The 22,534-nt window shown below is 43.7% G+C and overlaps 1 protein-coding gene across 1 annotated transcript in view; it reads left to right on the plus strand.

Annotated features, from left to right (window-relative positions):
- The first annotated feature begins 543 nt into the window (after positions 1 to 543).
- The window catches only part of LOC308679073 (3 beta-hydroxysteroid dehydrogenase type 7-like), a 71,658-nt gene continuing 49,667 nt past the window's right edge, over positions 544 to 22,534 (plus strand). The window contains exons 1-2 of the mRNA XM_081346308.1: positions 544 to 630; positions 7,530 to 7,610. Coding sequence (XP_081202434.1) covers positions 7,598 to 7,610 — 13 coding nt within the window. The 5' untranslated portion in view covers positions 544 to 630; positions 7,530 to 7,597. The remainder of the gene's footprint in view (positions 631 to 7,529; positions 7,611 to 22,534) is intronic.

Consider the following 22,534-nt stretch of genomic DNA (forward strand, 5'->3'; position numbering starts at 1 on the left):
TGCTGTCCTGATTTGTCACTGCCTTTCCCAGCATGCAATTCTGCAGATCCCATCCCTTTACTTAGCCCTGCTTTCCCCTGCAGTGATTATTTGATTGATTAGGTGGCATCAAGTCATTTTCAATTCCAGGTGGCCACGTGGGTGGGTTTTCTCCATCAGGATCTGTCCCTAACCTTGTCTTTCCCTTCTTCCAAGGGTGGGGGGGTGTTTTTCCCCCATTTCCATCATTACTGTTTTTTTCTGTTTTCCAACTTTTCCAGCCTTAAAGCCTTCTCCAGATGTTCTCTATCCATGTGGTTTTCTTGGTAAAAATATTGAGGTTATTAAGGAAAAATTAAAAAAAAAATACAGGTACAAGCACCCACAACTTCTGAAGGCAAAGCTGTTCCACTGGTTAATTATCCTCACTCTCAGGAAGCTTCTCCTTAATTCCAGGTTGCTTCTCTCCTTGATTAGTTTCCAACCTTTGTTTCTTCTCCTGCTCTCTGGTGCTTTGGAAGGAGGAGGAGGAGGAGGAGGAGGACAGGGTGTGCTGTCTTTCACAATCATTTGTGCAAGCCCAAAGACCTCTGAAGCAAAAGGATAGCTTTGCCAGCATTGGTTAACATGGTTGTCCAATCAAACAATGAGGTAAGGTAGGTGTGAAAATATTTGTTTTTACAACCTTTGCCTACTTCTCTTAACTCCTGCATTGTTTTCAAGGAGCTTACAGTGTCAGAATCCATTTATATCACATTCATAAATGTATGTTTAAAACATTATCCCCCCCCCATGGATTCTGCCATCTCCTAAGGAAGGAGGAGCGGAGGTGGTTTCAGCCTGCCTTGGGTTATTTCAAAGACCAAGGGAAACCTTTTGAAGTGGGGGAACAAAGGGGAGGGTTAGGGAAGAAGGCATCTGGCCTGTGTCTCCATTTGAATCTGTAAAGGAAGGAGGCAATAACTATAAAGATTCAAAGTTCCCTTTTTCTCACGAAAGGGATGACACGAAGTAAAATGATGGTCAAATGGGGTTGAGGGAAGGGGGGTTGAACCGGGAACTCTTTATAAAGTTTCAATCTGTAAAACAATACCAAGTCCTGTCTTGTATTTCCACAACCAAGCATGTCCTAGTAAAAACTCCTTTTGGACTAGAACTGACTCCAAGAGTTTTTGTTTTCCTAAGACGTGGATTGGGGTGGGTCCTGACATACAGCTTCCTCTATCGCTGATCCTAGAGAATCTAGGTTTTTTTAAAAAAAAAAATCCCATTTATATCCCGCCCTTCTCCGAAGACTCAGGGCGGCTTACAATGGAATCAGTTGCCGGTCGAGCTCCGGATGGCACCTGACCTTCGCTCTTTCTGACGCGGTCTGAAGACCCATCTATTTGAACAAGCCGGCCTGGCCTGATGGGGGATGTGTTGGGGTTTTAATGGGGATTTTTATATTATTATCGATTGTTTTAGCTGGGCTACTATTTAATTCTTTTTAATTTTTGTATCCTGTATTTTTTATATATGCCCTGTTCACCGCCCTGAGTCCTTCGGGAGAAGGGCGGTATACAAATATAATAAAACTAAACTAAAACTAAACTAAACTTAAGGAGGCATTAGCCTACTGCTCCACCAAGGTTAATAACAGACAGTTATTGGATTACAGGTAATCCTGTAAATATGGGCCAGTCGCCAAGCATCTGAATTTTGATCACATACCATGGGGATATTATTTTACAGAACAGAGTTGGAAGGGACCTTGGAGGTCTTCTAGTCCAACCCCTTGCACAAGCACAAGACCCTATGCAATTTGGGACAAGGGGCTGTCCAGTCTCTTCTTAACAGCCTCCAGTGATGGGAGCACCCACAACGTGTGGAGGCAAGCTGTTACACTGGTTAATTGCCTTACTGTTAGGAACGTTCTCCTTAATTCCAGGTTGCTTCCCTCCTTGATTAGTTTCCACCCATTGTTTCTTGTCTTGCCTTCTGGTGCTTTGGAAGGAGGAGGAGGAGGAGGAGGAGGAGGAAGAGGAGGAGGAGGAGGAGGAGGAGGAGGATGGGGTGTGCTATCTTTCACAATCATCAAGCTGCCCCAAAGGCCTCTGAAGCAAAGTGATCGGTTTCCATCCATTGCTTCTTGTCTTGCCTTCTGGAAAATGGGTTGAATAGATCTGGATGGAATCTGACTAGCTCTGAGGGGATTCAGTGCCATTGTAACTCTGAATGTCACTAAACAACCGGTTGTAAGTCGAGGACTGCCTGTATTTGACTTTGAGATCATGCCTCACTGATTTGGGGTTGAGGGGATACACAATACTAAAACGTCTTGCAAGAGAGCCAATGGGGGTATAGTAGTTAAGGGGTTAAATTAGCAGCTGGGAGGCCCAACATTCTCCCCTAGGCCAAACTACCTCACAAGGTTGTTGTGGAGAAAAACAGAAGGTTTGAGTGCTGTTTGCTGCCTTGAGCTCCTCAGTGAAACATTTGGAAATGTAAAACGTTCAGAAATTAGGTCGACTTATGTTAAAAATAGAATAAAACAATCGTTTGGGCGAATGTTTGAAAAGTTCGCTTTGGTGGTAAAAGGTTGCTTTGGGAGAATTGAATTTTCTAAAGCTTCTTTAAAAGCCGGTGTGGAGGATGGTCCTCGGGGTCAGCAGTGAGGATGCGGAAGGCCATCTGCAGGAAGAGAAACCTCCTGGGACGGCCTTGGGAATAATAACCGTACGGGAAGAGTTATTTGTTTTTAGTTGTACATTCCAAACTAGCTGCATTTCTTCAGAACTTCAGCTTAACTCTTGTTAAATTGCATTATATAGAGCAAACCCCTGAATTTGTGTATCAAAGTGAGGTGAAAAGTTCGCCCTGTTTGAAAGTTTAAAGAATCAGGGCAGAGTTTGAGAATCCCTATGTATGGGCTTTGTTGTAGCAATAGCACTTAGACTTATATACCACTTCACAGTGCTCTACAGCCCTCTCTCAGCGGTTTTACAGAGTCAGCCTGTTGCCCCCAACAATCTGAGTCCTCTTTTTACCCACCTGAGAAAGATGGAAGGCTGAGTCAACCGTGAGCCGGTCAGGATCGAACTGCCGAACAATTGGCAGTCGGCAGTCAGCAGAAATAGCCTGCAGTACTGCATTTCAACCACTGTGCCACCAGGGCTCATGTAACTTGCTGGTTTTTGATATCTTTCTCAAAACATTGTATGAAGGGGCCTGGGGCTGTCCTGATTTTAACTTTAGGCAATCCTCGACTTACAAATCCAAAATTTCTCATTGCTAAGCAAGACAGTTGCTAAGTGAGCTTTAACCCTTTTTTACAATCTTTTTGCTACAATTGTTAAGCAAGTCACTCCAGTTGTTAAGTGAATCCTGCGGTCATTAAGTGGGTCCGTCTCTCCCCATTGGCTTTGCTTGTCGGACGCTGGCTGGGAAGGTTCCAGATGGCGATCACATGATCCCAGGACAGTGCAACTGTCATAAGTACAAGCCAGTTGCCAAGCACCCAAATTTTGACCACATGGGGATGCTACAACGATCATAACTGTGACAACCCATCATAAGCCCCCTTTTTTTCCAGTGCTGCTGTAACTTTGAACGATCACTAAATGTACGGTTGTAAGCCAAGGACTACCTACCTGGACATTGATATTTCTCGTTCAGAAGGGCTTCCTTGATTAATTCATTTTTGGAGTTGTTGGAGTTGGAATGAGTTGCCGTCTAATTTCAGTAATAGCTTTGCTTTCAGAAGAAGAGAAAAAAGTGAAATTTGGAAGGGAAAATATTCTGTATATACTGTACTTAGAAACACTTATCTGTTTGAGTGGCTACTGAAGGTGAAAACTATTGATTCTCTGATTTCAACAAGAGACCGTGTCTCTGTGAACACAGTTTGCTAGCTCCAAAAAACACAATAAAGAACATTAAGGCATGATGTAATGGTCTATTTCCCACAATTTTGCAGGATGGATTCCCATCAGACACTGGATCACAACTGTTCCCCATTTTAACTGAATGTGCAGTGGGCTAACGGGTACCACCTGCCAGGTGCCAATGTACCACAGGTGGTACCCGTACCACTGGTTGAAAAGCCTTACCCTAGAAGCCTCAAGAGTGTGAGTTTCAGTCCTGCCTTAGATATGCAAGCCAACTGGGTGACTATGTGTGACGAGTTATGTCTTTTGGTATGTACATACCTAAATACTTAATGCATTTGGTGGAAATGCGGAATTGATATTACTTAAGTGGTAACCCTATATTCACCTGTTGTCATCCTCTCCAACTGGGATCAATTAATAGAATATCCTCCTATTCTACTAAAGGCATCTATCATTTGTATCAACGCAAGAATAGTAGTGTGAGGTTAGAAATAAACAGAAAAATATCCTCCGCAGAAAAAACCCAAATTATTCTCAACTACCCCTCTGTATATCTCCCTAGTTGTCTCGTAGGGTTCCAAGCCTAGGAGTCCACACGAACTTCAAAATGGAAATGCAAAGGCCCTTTTTCAAAAGGCAAGTTGCTTTTTCTTGAAGTCAGTCAGAAATGAAGACACTTCTTGGATGAGAAGTGAAACGTCTTCAAGGAAAATAGAGTCCAAAAACCACCTTTCAGCCAACCGTGACCTGGATGACTGAGTATCTCCATAGACATCAAAAGGCAAACGAAATGTTCCGGAATATTTTTGGGTACAGAGAAGATCTGAAAAAGAGACTGGACTGCCACCTGTGAGAAATGGTGTAGGGACTCCTGCTTGGGCAGGGGTTGGACTAGATGACCAACAAGGTCCCTTCCAACTCTTCTGTTCTGTTCTGTTCTGTTCTGTTCTACTCTTTCTCCATTTGGCTTTGAGCAGCAAAACCCATGCTCTGTAGACCATTTCTTGGCAAGCTCCCGGGTTAGTGTGCGTGAAAATATGCACATTGTATTTCGCACAAGAGTGAATTAGTGCATAGGTCAGATAAGCCAAGGAATCTGCTCTATCTAATCATATCTCGTAGTAGGTCATTCTCAGAATCCAATTACTGATAAAAGCAATAGATATTTCTCCATCACATGTAGCAGAAAACTGCCCAACTCTTATGTAAGGATGTTTGTGTCATCTGCGTGAAGCATATTGCTCTTAATATGCCTCTTGTTACGTGTCCTTAGCCATGACCTTCCTTATTTTTGGCTTAGTCCAATGACAAACCAGGCCCTTATGGATTTACTGAAGAAACTGCAGCCAACATCCTAGCTTGCCAATTACTGTCAGGATTTAACAACCATTGCACAGGCCTAGTTTTCTCCCCAATGATACGCTACAGACCTCAGTATCTGGATTCACACATCAGAATTAGCCCAAACCTCAGCCCACTTAAGGTTAGCGCTGTTTCCTGAGATCTTTTCAACTGGCAAGATTGGGGAACGTTTTGTCTCTTATTTTTAGAAAGAAAGAAAAAAAGATGTTCCTTCATAATGTTTTGCCCTTTAGGGTTTGTCATCTTGGGCTCTTGCTGTTATGTACTGGGCTCATTGTGGGTTGCTGGAGCAGCTAACAGCTCTCCAGCAACCCAGACTACAAGTCTCCAGTGCTGCTATTGGCTATCTCTAGGCGGCAATGGTTGCTTCAAACCTATTGGCTGCCGCCTAGGGGCTAGACTATATATTGCGGCTAGTTGCAGCCATTTTCCCAGTTCTGATTCTGCACGAAATAAACCATGAGTTTTCCTGTACTCATTTACCTCGTCTTCATTCCTGCGCCAAAGAACCCGCTACACAACACTTGCCATCCTGGAGTTGATGGGAGTTATAGCATTTGGGGAGTTATAGTATTTGGGGTGTTATGACATCTTGACAGCCGGGAGCTCTACCTGGGAAAAACTACATGAAAGGTTTGTGGCTGCAGGTTTCTACAGCAAAAAAATAAAAATAAAAATGTGGGTTTTGATTACAGGGAAGGGAAGGTAACTCTATGATGCAGGAACCAGCAGACAAACCACAGTGAACAAAAGTCCACTTCTTGTTCCCAAGTTGTGAGAAATAAAGGGGATAATTAAGCTGTCACAGCCATCAGTCACGATGACAGCATAGTACGGTACTGTTCAAACCCTTGGAGATAATCTGCTTTCTGTTCTCCGTTGCTGGGGTTTCTTCCCGTGCCCCAGTTCTCCTCCTCACTTGGGGGACATTGACGGTCACTGTGCAAGCAAGCAAGCAAGCCTGTCCCAGCCACTCTGCCTCTTCCCTCTTCCCCTACTCTTTTCCTTCTCTAATTTTGCTTTCCCTCCCTCCGTCCCCATCATTTGCCATCCTCTTCGGGAGGCAGGTGCTGCATTTTCCAGCCTTCAACCGCTCTGAAGGTGCCTTTCTGCAGATTTAACGCCAAGGTGCGGGGGAAATAAATCAATACGCTGCTGCTCGCTCTGCAGCTTTGGTGGTTTTAGCCCAGTGTTTCTCAACTGCTTTAAGATGAGTGGACTCCCAACTCTCAGAATTCCCCAGAGAAACTCTGATTTAGCTTGCAAAAAGGGCGACTTATTCTGTTTCCCATCTTTCCGCTGCCTGCCAAGCCATTGAGCAGTCTTCTGTGGGGCAAATGCTCCTTTTCCTTTCCCCTTTCCTTTCCTTCCCTTCTTCCTCTCCTCTCCTCTCCCCTCTCCCTTCCCCTTCCTCCTTCCCCTCACTTTTTTCCTTTCCCTTCCCCTTCCCCTCCCCCTCTCCTCTCTGTTATGTATCCAGGTGCAGGCATCTGCATAGCAGCGGCCACTAGGGGGCGTTGGCCTGGATGGTTTTGGCGGGAAACCCAGTTTCGGTGGGAAACCTAGGGCCAACCCCATTGGCTAGCCGCCTACCTGGCCAGGTATATAAGGAGGCCAGGTAGCCCTTGTTCTCCAGTACGTACCCCCCCCACAATAAAGAGCTGAACACGTACTCCGGCTGGCGTCTCTTCCTTGCGTCGGACCCACTACATTACACTCTCTTTCCCCTCCCCTTTCCCCTCTCCCTTTCGCTCTCCTTCGCCTCTCCTTCCTTTTCCCATCTGTTGTGTAGTGGGTTCTGGAGAGTAGGAAGGACGCCAGGCCGATGAGTACAGCATAACAGCTCTTTATTAGGTGGAAGTGACCGACCGTACTGGGAAATAGGGGCTACCCGCACTCTTTATATACCTGGCCAGTACCTGGCCAGGTACACAGCCAACCAATCGGATTGAACCTCTGTTTCCCGCCGAAACTGCTTCCCGCCAAAACAGTTACAGTTCAACGCCTCCTGGTGGTGACTCTTATACAAGTGCTCTAGGTAAAGGGGTTACATCTGTAGAGAAAGCAACATCGGTAAACCTGGCCAACTAGCTGCAAATCCTTGCCTGCGTTCTGCTCTCTGTAATTACTGTGGATGCCAAATAATAGCTGGCGGGTGTTGTCACCTAACTTGAGTTGCTGGTGTGTTGTTTGTGAGCCCCTATATATCTAATCTTCCGAGCCACAGACATGTAATTAAAATAATCTGAATCATAGGGTGCATTTAAGCAGGAAAGGCTGGAGACATTCTACATCTTACCTGTTTTCATTTTGCAGCCTTTGAAGTCTTGAGCTTCTCTTTCCTGACACCACAACTGGAAGCCATTCTAGCAAGTTACTCAAGAATGCAGATACCTGGTAAGTGTCTCATGAGAACTAGGGATGCTGGTAAGAAAGAAAACCATAATTGCAATTATGGAATGCCTTGCAGAGAATATCTTGTCTTTCATTTCTTTTTTTCCCCTCTCCCTTTGTACTAGTGAACTTTATAGATCCATTTCTCTATCCATCTTTTATATAATTAGATAGCGCAAGAAAAAAGAGAGAGACAATAATGAAGGAATAGAAAGGAAGTTACACAACAGCAAGAACAAAATTGCATATGTCTCTCCGAACTCTTTTTCAACTACATAGCTATTACGTGGAAATTGATGGTTGGATAGTGGGAATGGAATTCCTGCACTGTTACTTCTAGAAACCTAGTCCTCCAACGCTGGATAAATAAATTTATTGACCAAATTTCTTGCTGCATTGACGTCTTGATGTTCCCTGTGAGTCACTTACAAACACAGATTAAGCACTAGGTGGACAATTATGAGGCAGCATGCTCAGCCTTCATGAACACTGTTGTGGGAATTTTATATACATATCTATTTGTAATATAAATAAGTAGGGGAAGGGGCTCAGGAATAACATCCGAACTCTCTGTCCAGAAGAGTGCAGTGCTAGGAAGGGTTAAGATTCAGAACTCTTAATTTCCCAGACCTAAAATTGAGGAAGAAACAGGTCATCTTGAAGGGTGAGAAAAGAATTTTTATAATATGCCCATTTCCCCCCCTCTTGTCTGAATATTGATAGGACCTCTAGGTCTCCTACTTTGGTTCTGGAGTAAGGGGCAGGGGGATAATAGAATAGCACAGTTGGAAGGGACTTTGGAGGTCTTCTAGTCCAACCCCCTCCTCAAACAGGAAACCCTATAGTACCATTTCAGACAAATGGTTGTCCAGTCTCTTCTTAAAAACATCCAGTGTTGGAGCACCCACAACTTCTGGAGGCAAGTCGTTCCACTGATTAATTGTTCTAAAAGATGGCCCGGTTGTTATTATAACAAATGCATCTGGTTTCGGGTTGCTTCCCTTTTGATTTTGCCCAACTTAAATTCTCAAACCATTTCATCCTTCAAGTTCTCTTTTTACAACTTCTCTGGAGCCTTTTACCTCCCTATCTCTTAGAATAGATGGTGGCCTCTAAAAGCACAATCTCTGTTGTGCTGCTTCTGTTATTATTATGATTGATTGTATCATAATTTCAGGGATGCGGTGGCTCAGTGGGTTAGGACACTGAGCTTGTCGATCAGAAGGTCGGCAGTTTGGCAGGTCGAATCCCGAGTGCTGCGTAACAGAGTGAGCGCCTGTTACTCGTCCCAGCTTCTGCTAACCTAGCAGTTGGAAAGCACGTAAAAATGCAAGTAGGAAAATAGGGACCACTACGGTGGGAAGGTAACAGCGTTCCGTGCGCCTTTGGCGTCTAGTCATGCCAGCCACATGACCACGGAGACGTCTTCAGACAAGCGCTGGCTCTTCGGCTTTGAAACGGAGATGAGCACCGGCCCCTAGAGTTGGAAATGACTAGCACGCATGTGCGGGAACCTTTACCTTTACCTATCATAATTTCATCCAGATGTTCAGACTAAATTTGGGAAGGAGTCCACCTATCGAGTCCACCTACCTACCTGGGATAGGTAGATGTTAATGTTTGATGGTGTTAGAGGTACCGTCACAGGATCTAAGCTGTTCTGAGTAAAGCTGCCTTTTGCAATTGACCGATGGGGATTTTGTCAGTGCCGATGGTGTTCAAGTGATGCTCCAGATGTTTTGGACTTGCAGCCAAGGTGCCTATTAATTATTGGTACTACCTTTGCTTTCTTTTGCCACAGATGTTCTACTTCTGTTTGCAGGTCTTTGTATTTTGTTATCTTCTCCAGTTTCTTGTTCGCCACCTGTCTTGCAGTTTGAAGTGGTTCTGAGCGGCCCATCCTGCAGATGCTCACAAGACGGGCCAAGACTTTTGATCCTACAGTTGCGTCTCTAACTTGACTTTTTCGCACTGTTGTCCAGACCCTCTTTCTCTATCTGTGCTTCTGTAATGGGATGTGTGAATGACCTTGGGGAGATGAGGAAAAGAGGTGGTGCCAAGGAAAAGGTCAGAGAAGAGAGAGAGAGAGGAGCCCGCAGTCATTAAGCAGTCAGAAACCTAGGAAGGACTTACCCTAATTGATCAAGCGGTGAAAAGTGACAGTGGGAAGTTTTTACCTTCAGACTTGCAAGATTCTATTAATGTAGCCTTACTATAAAGTATAATCAGCTCTAGTTGTGTTTCCTGTTCTGGCTTACCTAGACTGATTGATAGTTTGTGCTAATGCTGAAATGTCTGCAAATGTCCTTCCTTCCACTACCTCCTCTGGGTCATCAGAAAGTGAGGAATAAATTTTATTTATTTATTTATTAGTATCCTGTATTAGCTGTTTTACAGGTAACTCCAGTGGCGAACATATCCAACACACCTTCCTCTTCTTATTTTTGCTCACCACAAATCTATGAGCTGAATTGGGCTGAGAGAAATTAACTGGCACAGGGTCACCCAACCAGCTTTCATGCTTAAGGTGGGACTTGAACTCACTGTCTCCTGATGATTGGCCCAACATCACTCAGATGGCTTTCACAGCTAAGCTGGGACCAGAACTCACCATCTCCTGGTGATTGGCCCCAAGTCACCCAACCAGCATTCGTGGTTAGGGTGAGATTTGAATTCATGGTCTCCCGCTTTCTACCCTGACAGGGGTAGGCAACCTTGGCTCTTTTATGGCTCCTGGACTTCAACTCCCAGAATTCCTGAGCCAGCATGGCTCAGCTTGGAAACCTCTCTCTTTTCCCTCAGCGTGGCTGGCTCAGGAATTCTGGGAGTTGAAGTCCACGAGTCATAAAAGAGCCAAGGATGCCTACCCCTGCACTAGACTAAACTGGCTCCTAATGTCCTTTTCCTCTTAGCTTCTGGCCTGTGAAATTAGACTTGGAGGAGGAATTGGGGCAAATTCTGACATTTCTCACATTCAGCGTTCTCCTGATTAGAAGTTACTTTAGAAACATTTTTCTGCCTAGCCACCCTTCCTTGAGTCAGCATGAAATTGTAAACCCTGGTTGCATCCGTAACCGATGTCTAGCTAGCTTCTGCTGGAGCAGGTCCAGTGGTCATTGCTTCTCTGGGTGATGCCATCCACTGCTCACCTGTTCTTAATCTAATGTTTAGTTGGAATTTGCCTTCCTAAATGGCTTCAATCCATTCTAGCTTTGTGTTCTGGAACAGGTCTTCGTCTTCTTCTACATGACATTGATACTTGAAGAGTGAGGAAGAATCGTGTTGTACTCCAGGTAGTCCTTGACCTATGAGCACAACTCAGCCCCAAGTTTCTGCTGTAAAGTGAGACATCTGTTAAGTGGGTTTTGACCCATTTTACGACCTGTCTTGCCACCGTTGTTAAGTTAATCACTGCAGTTTTTAAGTGAGTCACACAGTTGCTAAGTGAATCTGGCTTCCCCATTGACTTTGCTGGTCAAAAAGTTACAAAAGGTGACCACGGGACCTTGGGATGCCGTAATGGTTGTAATTATGAACCAGTTGCCAAGCATCTGAATTTTAATCCTGGGGATGCTGCAAAGGTCATAACTGTGAAAAACGGTCTTTTCTCAGTGTTGTTGTAACTTCAAACAGTCACTAAATGAACTGTTGTAAGTTGAGGACTACCTATATTCCGCTGAGAACTGGATTCAGCCTTCCAGGCCGGGAAGGTGGGGAGATCCAACACAAAATAATTTGGAGTTTCCTCTTCTATTGATTTGGAAAGTGCATTTCAGACAGTCCAAACTAAAACTGTATTTGCCTTTTTCCGGGCAGCTACCTCAGTGTTAATTCTTACTCACTTGGCAGTCAAAGGGCCTTACCTGTAGAAGCAGAATAATTAAACATCTCCTATACAAGTAGCCCTTGACTTAACGATTGCAACCAAGCCCAACATTTTCACTGCCGAGGTTACTAAGTTGGTAACGTTTGTTGAGTGATTCTGGCTTCTCCACTGATTTTGCTTGTCAGAAGGTTTACATTCAAATTGCCTAGCATCTGAGTTTGATGCTAGGGATTCTGTTAAGTGGAATAAACAGTCATTTTTTTCAGTGTCATACCTTTGAGCGGTCACTAAATGAATCAGACTAGTCTACTACAAGAACTTGGTACATATGCTTGGACTGCAAAATAGAGTGTTCTTCTCACTGACTGTCTCCATACAGTATCTTGAAACTCCCACAAGCTGGGTAAAATTATATTTCTGTTTCTGTTGCCTTTGGGATGATAGATTTTTTTTAATCTTCAAATTGATCTTAACTATCTTCACAGAAGGTCCATCTCATTATTTGGGCAACAGTATGGATTGTTTTCTCTCCTCTAATTTGTTTTGACTCTTCAATTGACCTTATAATCCCGTTATCTTCTCGTCTTGCCCAACTCTGCTTGGCTTCTTCTGATCCTGCTGCCTGATGAAATATATTGAATCAGAGTTTAGTCATTTTATTGTCAGCTCGATTCTTAGGGCAGAGGCAAGAGGTACATTTAATCATTCATGCCTCATTTGTTGACAGTACACAAATCCACTTTCATGGGGCTTTAAATATGTTGAAAGGGGAGTATTCAAGTCTGCAATCCTCGAGAGAAATGTTTTTAAAAGGGAGGGATCAAACTTGGAAGCAGCAATGAAGTTGACCCTTCTGTTCTTGGAAATGTTGACTTTTTTCCTGAGCCAGAACTGCATATAATCAGTGTGATATCACTTGTTCTCTCAGATATCCCCAGATACCAAGATTGATGGTGATGTGAGGTGAGATGATATGATGTGCTTATTATCTAAGGTCAGATAATTCCCATCCATCAATGATGGACTGTTTGCATCCTTCTATTTTGCAAAGCTGGGAATCTCGAAGGAAGATCTGTAACTTAGAATGGGCAGGGTTTATAAATTATTAGCACAGATTTCCTAATGGGTTGCTTGATAAGCTAATATATAGTTAGTTCCATTATTAAAATCAGCAAAACGTACCAGTGAAAGTGTGTGCGGCCAGGATCACAAGAATTCAGTGATGCCAGTTGTCATTCACTGTGTATAAAATAGACATTGTGTGAAATTTTGCAGCCCTGTAATCTTGGTTAGAAAGAACTAACCTTCCAGGCCTTACGGGTGCAAGAATGTCTGGCCAAGTTTCAAAGTAATTGCAAAAGGGAGTAGGTGTGCCCATCAACCAAAGTTATAGTTACATTGTTGTTGTTAGCTGCGAAGTCGTGTCCGACCCATCACGACCCCTTGGACAACGTTCCTCCAGGCCTTCCTGTCCTCTATCTTCTGGAGTCCATTTAAGCTCACGCCTACTGCTTCAGTGACTCCATCCAGCCACCTCATTCTCTGTCGTCCCCTTCTTCTCTTGCCCTCAACCTTTCCCAGCATTAGGCTCTTCTCCAGTGAGTCCTTCCTTCTCATTAGGTGGCCAAAGTATTTGAGTTTTAGCTTCAGGATCTGGCCTTCTAAAGAGCAGTCAGGGTTGATCTCCTCTAGGACTGACTGGTTTGATCACCTTGCAGTCCAAGGGACTCGCAGGAGTCTTCTCCAGCCCCATAGTTCAAAGGCCTCAATTCTTTGGTGCTCAGCCTTTCTTATGGTCCAACTTTCACTGCCATACATTGCAACTGGGAAGAACATAGCTTTGACTATACGCACTTTTGTTGACAGGGTGATGTCTCTGCTTTTTAGTGTGCTGTCTAGATTTGCCATTGCTTTCCTCCCGAGGAGCAAGCGTCTTTTAATTTCTTGGCTGCAGTCCCCATCTGCAGTGATCTTGGAGCCCAGGAAAATAAAATCTGTCACTACCTCCATTTCTTCCCCATCTATTTGCCAGGAATTGAGAGGGCCAGATGCCATGATCTTGGTTTTCTTAATTTTGAGTTTCAACCCAAGCTTTGCACTCTCCTTCTTCACCCGCAACAAGAGGCTCTTTAGTTTTTCTTCACTTTTTGCCATTAGAATCGTATCATCTGCATATCTTAGGTTGTTGATATTTCTTCCGGCAATCTTAATTCCAACTTTAGATTCATCTAGCCCTGCCTTTCTCATGATGTGCTCTGCATATAAGTTAAATAGGCAGGGTGACAGTATACAGCCTTGCCGGACTCCTTTCCCAATTTTGAACCAATCAGTGTTTCCGTGTCCAGTTCTCACTGTTGCTTCTTGACCCACATATAGGTTTCTCAAGAGACAAATAAGATGGTCTGGTACTCCCATCTCTTTAAGAACTTGATAGTTACATAGTATAACCAAAAAATAAGTGAAGCATAATAAATAAATGTGAAATACAGCCACATAATCCTGACTCTCTTAATGGATGATTTCAATTTCTTTTCAGGGGTAGGCAACCTCGGCTCTTTTATGACTCGTGGACGTCAACTCCCAGAATTCCTGAGCCAGCAGGAATTCTGGGAGTTGAAGTCCACGAGTCATAAAAGAGCCGAGGTTGCCTACCCCTGGTATAGTGTAATACTTCTCAATTAAAGCAACTTTAAGATGTCTCGACCTTTGTTCCCAGAATTCCTCTAGCCAGCTGGAGAATTCTGAAAATTGAAGTCCACTCATCTTAAAATAGCTGAAATTGAGAAACACTGGTTTACAGTACATGTACAGGTGGTCTTCAACTTATACCAGTTCATTTTGTGACCATTCGAAGTTACAGTGGCACTAAAAAAATGACTTATGACTGCTTTCGACACAACTGTTGCAGTATCCCCCCCTGGTCATGTGATCAGACTTCAGATGCTTGACAACTTACTCATATTTATGACGGTCGCAGTGTTCCAGGGGTGGGGGTCATGTGATCACTTTTTGTGCCCTTCTGACAAGCGAAGTCAATGGGAAAGCCAGATTCAATTCGCAACGGTGCCACTATTTTCACAACTGCAGCGATACACTTAACAACTGTGGCAAATGGTTGTCCAGTCTCTTCTTAAAAATCTCCAGTGTTGGAGCATTCACCGCTTCCGGAGGCAGGTTGTTCCACTGGTTAATTGTTCTAACTGTCAAGAAGTTTCTCCTTAGTTCTAGGTTGCTTCTCTCCTTGATTAGTTTACATCCGTTGCTTCTTGTCCTGCTTTCAGGTGCTTTGGAAAATAGCTTGACTCCCTCTTCTTTGGGGCAGCCCCTGAGATATTGGAATACTGCTATCCTGTCCCCACCTGGTCTTTCTCTTCGTTAAACTAGACATACCCAATTCCAGCAACCGTTCCTTGTATGTTTTAGCCTCCAGTCCCCCAATCATCTTTGTTGCTCTTCTCTGTACTCTTTCTAGAGTCTCAGCATCTTTTTTACATTGTGGTGACCAAAACTGGATGCAGTATTCCAAGTGTGGAATCCAAGTTAAGGGAAAGCGTGTTTTTATGGGTCTCAACTTCCAAAGCTACCTTTGAAAGGTGCTTTGTTCAAACCACTCTCTGATTCAGACCATTGTTGACCACTGTCCTGCTGCTGTTGTACAGAACAAAGGAATTTTGAGGCCCATCAATTATAAAATGGGGCAACATTCACTTACTGGTAACAACTGCCAGAAAGTTTGGGCTCAATTGTGGTTGTAAGTGGAAGATTACCTGTATAGATTTTTCCAGTCTCAAAGTCATTTAAAAAGTATTCTCCTTCAAAACATGCCCAAGGCCTGTTGATTTCACTGACCAAATACATGTACTTTTCTTGGGCAACAATATTGAAGAAATTTGCCATTGCCATTTGTGTTTGATTCTGTAGACCAGGCAACCTTGGCTCTTTTATGACTTGTGGACTTCAACTCCCAGAGTTCCTGAGCCAGCCAGCCACGAGTCATAAAAGAGCCAAGGTTGCCTACCCCTGTGTGTAGACTCATTTTGGATCCCCGTAAAGCAGACATGTCAAACACAAGGCCCGGGGGCCGGATCCAGCCCACGAAATGGTTTCATGTTGCCCGCGAAGCCATCCTGGAAACAGTGGGGGAACGGCCCCCTCTGCCTTGGCCCTGGCCCAGAGACCCTCCTTCTGCCAGAGACCCTCAGATCTGTCCCACTCCTGCCAAGGCCCCCATAGGCACCCTTGATGCGAACGATGTAGAGCTGGCCACGCCCACCCAGTAGGCCATACGCACTCTAGCCACGCCTAGCCAGTAGGCCACGCCCACCCTGGCCATATCCACCCGGCCCCCTGAGGGCAACAGCAATGCTGATGCGGCCCTCAATGAAATTGAGTTTGACACCCCTGCCATAAAGGGATCAACTGGCCTCTCATCCATCAGCTAACCTTACCTGACTCTGCTTAGCTTCCCAACCCCCAATTCCCCAGATGCTACCACCTGCTAAGGTTAAAGCAGTTTAGAATTGGACCACATCATAATTCTAAACCTTCTGCCATAGCTTAAGATTCTTCTTGCTGGGATCTTGTCAGACGAGTGGGTTTGCGATGGCCTGGCTTTTACAAGCCTGTACGAGAACACTGACAAAAGAACCAAAGAAGACAAGTATTGTGAGCAGTGTTCTTTCTCAGTTTTCCTCTTGCTGTGCTTGCCAAAACAGATCACCAAAGGTTAAACTCCTTTTGCTCAGGAGCTGCGTTTTTAAATTCAGCTGTCCAGCTGGTGAGTATCTGAATAGCAAGAATGTCGTTTACCCGAACACATCAGTAATAACAGTATAACAGTGTTGGATGAGATCTCTGAGGTTTTCTAGTCCAAGCCCTTACTCAAGCAGGAGATCCTATACCATTTCAGACAAATGGTTGTCCAATCTCTTCTCAAAGTCCTCCAGTGATGGAGCACCCACAACTTCTGAAGGCAAATCGTTCCACTGTTTAATTGTTCTCAGTGTCAGGAAATTTCTCCTTAGTTCTAGATTGCTTCTCTCCATAATTAGTACCCATCCATGGCTTCTTGTCATGCATTTAGGTTCATTGGAGAATAAATTGACTCCCTCGTTTCTGTGACAGTCCCTCAAATATTAGAAGATGCTATGAAACCACCCTACTCCTTCTTTTTGTTAGACTAAAGGTAAAGGTTCCCCCGCACACGCGTGCTAGTCGTTTCCAACTCTAGGGGCCGGTGCTCATCTCCGTTTCAAAGCCGAAGAGCCAGCGCTTGTCCGAGGACGTCTCCGTGGTCATGTGGCTGGCATGACTAGACGCCAAAGGCGCACAGAACGCTGTTACCTTCCCACCGTAGTGGTCCCTATTTTTCTACTTGCATTTTTTTTACGTGCTTTCGAACTGCTAGGTTGGCAGAAGCTGGGACGGGTAACAGGCGCTCACTCTGTTACGTGGCACTCGGGATTCGACCCGCCAAACTGCCGACCTTCTGATTGACAAGCTCAGCGTCCTAACCCACTGAGCCATACGCAGTTCCTGCATCCCTTCTTCATAGGTTTTATTAGCCTCCAGTCCCGTAATCATCTTTGTTGGTCTTCTCTCCACTCTTTCTAGAGCAGACATGTCAAACACAAGGCCCGGGGGCCAGATCCGGCCTGTGAAGTGGTTTCATGTGGCCTGCGAAGCCATCCTGGAAACAGTGAGGGAACGGCCCCCACTGCCTTGGCCCTGGCCCAGAGACCTTCCTTCTGCCATAGACCCTCAGATCTGTCCCACTCCTGCGCAGGACCCCATAGGCACCCTTGATGCGAACGATGTAGAGCTGGCCACGCCCACCCAGCAGTCCATACGCACTCTAGCCACGCCCACCCAGTAGGCCACGCCCACCCTGGCCATACCCACCCGGCCCCCTGAGGGCAACCGCAATGCTGATGCGGCCCTCAATGAAATTGAGTTTGACACCCCTGTTCTAGAGTCTCAATATCATTTCTGAATCAAGCTGACCGACCTTTCATACATACACAAACACACATTTTTTTTGTTATTCTCTTCTGCACCGTGGTGATTTTTAGGAAAGTTTTCCAGTTCGATTTCTAATTTCTTTCCTTTCTATCGTGGGTTTCCTATTTCCGAAACGGTGATCAGCGTTTGATCTTTCTCTGTGCTTCTTTATTTTGTGACTGATGCTAAGAGAGACTTTTTTTTAATATTCTCGGGTTCTCTGGGCTGACATTTCTCAGAACTCAATGTAAGCTGAAAACTTCCAGTAAACGCTTATTCATTTCGATCGCTGGGCTACGTGAACTGCTCCAAATATCTTGTTATCCAATATTTAATACTCCAACCATTCTAAACATTTCTTGAGAAGACTTGTGATAAAAAAAAAGCCAAATCAAACACGACTGCTGCTGAGAGGGATAAAACAAACATCTTTGATCAGTATTCAAGTAAAAGCTAAAAGGTGAAAAAGTGTAAATTAAAGTAAGATTGTTTCCTCTTGAACTGAGCCAAGACCGTTTATTTTCCATCCAAATATTTATCCTATGGAGTTGTTGGTAGGTCTCTCTATCCATTAGACTTGGATCTGCGTATAGCCGGTAATTAATTTTAAATAGGCACTAAACAGGGATGTTGTTTTCTTTTTCATGAATCAGAACTACAATCATTCAAGATTCTGCTTTAAAATAAATAAATAAAACACAGTCTTTTCAAACAAATTAAGCTCTGGTTGTTGCGGTTTGTGAAAAGTTGTTGAAATATTTGAAGCCAGTTCAGATTGTAGGTAGGATTAGAAGGAAGGGTTAACTAAAAACATCCCTTCCTCCTACGTATTTAAGCAGCTAAGTAAATAGCAAAGATCCTCATTTTTAAAAAATCTCATCTGCTTTTCTTTTTCTTTACTCGGGATTTATAGACCTTGGTTTCTATGATAAATGTGCCTCTGGCTTCCTTGCTACTTCTGTTAAATGTTAGGGAGTGTCAGCTGGATTTGATAGAGGCTACATCTTAGTCTGCAGCAAGGTAATTTGAATCAGTTTTCAGAAATCTAAGCAGGATGGGCCAAGGTGAATTTAGTCTGCTCAAGTCCTCAGTGTGATGTAGGCCTTGACATGTTTTTCCAGCTCTTGAAAAAAGTGTTTCCAGTGTTGAAAAAAGGAGTTTTCTAACAATAAGGTCTTTAATGGCTGATCTCTGTCAATCTAGGTAAAACAGAAAGTGGGTCAAATTGTTTTGGCTTCTGTGATTTACAGAGCTGTCCCTACGGTCAAGCGGTCAAATTGGCCAAACAGGCTTGCTTATTCATCCTACGCAGGCACCACACAAATTGGATTCTGTTTTGTCTCCTTTTGCATTTGGGTGTGGATGCAATGCCATCTCAAATATAAAAAGCAAGGCTCAGCCAGAAACTGAGTTAAAGTCGCTTAGTTTGTTTGCCAAAACTCTAGCAGCACCGTGGGAGGTACTTGCTGTGATCATCCCACCACAAGAGAATGGAAGCAGTAATCTGATACATCTCAAGGTTACCTGCTTGCACACAATTTAACAGTTCAAGATAGCCAGCCTCATTTCTTTTGGAGCATGAAAAGTAAAGTTTCTGAATTGCTCCCGGATGTTCTGTCCTGCTCACTCACAAAGGTAACAGTGGTTTGGTGGGTTTATTAATATTCTCCACCAATTCCCTTCACCCAAACTCTAGAACTGCCCCCAATTAAGTCCAGCCAAAAGCAGACCGATGCTTGTCCACAGAGCAATGGCCAATGAGCCCACCAGGCCAAATTAAATCCACAATACAAGAGGGTTCACAAGACGAGAAAAGTCCAAAGTTCACAAGGCACGATCCAAGTTCAAGGGACGGTGTCAGTCCAAAGCAAGGCAGGAATCACAACTATCAGAAAACACACACCTAATCTGTACCTGTACGTTTGGTTTTTGTTGCCCAAGTGTAAAGCCTTACTTTTCTGTACGCTGAATTTCATTTTGTTAGATGTTAGATATTAAACACAGAGGTGATTTTTATATCAATATAATCAATCATATCACGTTGAAACAATAGTTAAAATCAAATCACTGTTCACTAATGAGCAAAGGCAATTGGTATGACAAGATTCATTAATCAGGATGAACAATTGCTAAGATTTTTTTGGGGGGGAAAAATCCATCCCTGTTTGTCACCATTCAGACAAGGTCTCATATTTCAAATCTCTTATAAAAAATAACTCAAACTTTAGATGTGGTACATCCATTTCTTCTTCTAGTCAATTGTGCATCAGCATAAAAGCATAAAAGAAGAAGTGATGACGGCAGTTTGAATGGAAAGTGAAGTTAGCTTTTTCTTTCTTTTCTGATATTTATTGGTCCCGAAAGAGGGGAGGAATCGTCCAGGAAAGGAATAGCTTTTTTGTCCAAAAAGCAAATTTGAGAGCCTTTCCTTCATCTGAGTAAAAAACTTTTCTCACTTCCTTCCTTTTTAAATTTTTTTTTCTTCTAAGCTGAACAGGGCTACTTAAATAAGTGCATATATTATTATCCCCCACACGAGAGGAATTGCATCCATATACAGATATCCTTGATTTACGACCAGAATGGAGCTCACAATCTGTTGCTAAACAAGGCAGTTGTGAAATGCATTGTGCCCCCTTTTATGACCTGTCTTGCTACAGATATTAAACGAATCATTGCAGTTGTTAAATAAATCATGCGGCCATTAAGCAAATCTGGCTTTCCTCATTGACTTTTCTTGTCAGAAGCCAGTGGGGAAGGTTAGACCTCGGGACACTGCAACAGTCACAAATACATATGCCAGTTGCCAAGCACCCAAATTTTGATCACGTGATTGTGAGGATGCTGCAATGCTCGTAAGTGTGAAAACTGGCAATAAGTCACTTTTTTCAATGCCATTGTAACTTTGAATCATCGTTAAACGAGTGGCTGTAAGTCAAGGACTACCCTTAGTGCCATATTCCATGAAGCAGTTTTCCTGGCTTCTCCTTCTCCTCAAAATCTTCTTATAGGGAGGGATCCCAAAAATGAGGAACTTATTAGACTGAGCAACCATAATAAATTTGAAAAAAACCTCATAAGGAAGTGGAGGGAAAGATGGTGGTCACAACCATGTGATCAAAGCCCCACCCCTGTATGGTTGTTGCCGCCATCTTGTCTGTTTTTTTTGACACCTACCCTGTGGATCCCCTTGAAACTTAACAAGATCATGGCATCCGGCCCTCTCAATTCCTGGCAAATAGATGGGGAAGAAATGGAGGTAGTGACAGATTTTATTTTCCTGGGCTCCAAGATCACTGCAGACGGGGACTGCAGCCAAGAAATTAAAAGACGCTTGCTCCTGGGGAGGAAAGCCATGGCAAATCTAGACAGCACACTAAAAAGCAGAGACATCACCCTGCCAACAAAAGTGCGTATAGTCAAGGCTATGGTCTTCCCAGTTGCAATGTATGGCAGTGAAAGTTGGGCCATAAGAAAGGCCGAGCACCAAAGAATTGAGGCCTTTGAACTACAGTGCTGGAGAAGACTCCTGCGAGTCCCTTGGACTGCAAGGCGATCAAACCGGTCAGTCCTAGAGGAGATCAACCCTGACTGCTCTTTAGAAGGCCAGATCCTGAAGTTGAAACTCAAATACTTTGGCCACCTAATGAGAAGGAAGGACTCACTGGAGAAGAGCCTAATGCTGGGAAAGGTTGAGGGCAATAGAAGAAGGGGAGGACAGAGAATGAGGTGGCTGGATGTAGTCACTGAAGCAGTAGGCGTGAGCTTAAATGGACTCCAGAAGATGGTAGAGGACAGAAAGGCCTGGAGGAACGTTGTCCATGGGGTCATGATGGGTTGGACATGACTTGGCAACTAACAACAACAACTGTGGATCCCCATGCTTTTTTGCCTCCCATATCTATGAGATACTGGCATTCTTGGGAAGATTTGAGGCAATTTTATTACTATTATTGTTAATTTGTGCAGTTTTGCAAGTGAATGACTATTAAGATCGGTGTATTTGGTGTCTTGGCTGGAATGGGGTGCAAATCCTGGTGGGGAATGCACTGGATCCTTGGGTGTAGAAGATGCTTTATTTCTGCCTGACCACTTTGGAAAATGGGTGCTGAATTACATCTGGGACCTAGCCTTTCTCTCACTATAAAACTCTGCAAAAGCAGCCAAAATAGGATTTCTGCTTTGTAAAATACAAAAATCGATTGACCCTCTCATGTGTATAATAGAGCACGTGAGAGCAGCATTTGCTGTGATGGTGTTTGTAGGGTTTGGAGAAAAATGGATTGAATCTGGGCTGCCTCGATAAATTTTGCAGGATCTTTGCTGGATTGTGATTCCTCCCAGAAATTATATGCATGAAAGTTAGCTATTGATTAAGCCTTTGAATAGTACGTGGAAGGATAAATTATTCCGAAATGCATTTGCCAGGAGAGTCATCCAGAGAGTGGAAAAATTCTCTTCCAACTTCATGAGCAACCAAGTCAGTATGCTTCCTTTCCTTTGCAAAGTCTTGATGACTTGACTAGTTTACAGTAGAATGATAGAAACACCTCCGAGAAACTCTAAATCATAAAAACAAAAATAAAGCCCAACCCAAACTAATTTGTCAAAAACAGAGGCCAGAGAAAATTTCCTTTCAGATTCCTGGGAAATGTAATCACAGCTGCTTTTGCCAATCCTCACCGCTGCTGTTTCCTCTGTTTTTCCAACATCGCATGCTCATGTGGATGTCAAATGGGCAGGATTCTGACCCGTGATGTAAATAGTAGAGGTGCCAGATAAATAGCAGTTCATCACCAATGGAAAATATTTGGGCAAATGGGCAGGATTCTCTCAGCAACAATCTTTCAGGCTAACGGTACCAGGAGAGAAATTCCAATGAAATTAAACTGTATTTTAATCAGCTTGTATTTTGTAATACAGCTGCTTATTTAGTTTATTTCATAGTTAGCTTTGGGGGAATATTGTGCTCATTCTTGATCACGCAGACTGCCAATTTCTGCCCTCCAAATATTTAAAGAACTGCAGCATATAATCTTCGAGGCCATTCTTGGGAAATTATGAAATCGCTTCTAAGGAAATTGAAATTGATTTCACCTGA

The sequence above is a fragment of the Vipera berus genome (genome assembly GCF_964194415.1).
Source record: "Vipera berus genome assembly, chromosome: Z".
NCBI lineage: Eukaryota > Metazoa > Chordata > Lepidosauria > Squamata > Viperidae > Vipera > Vipera berus.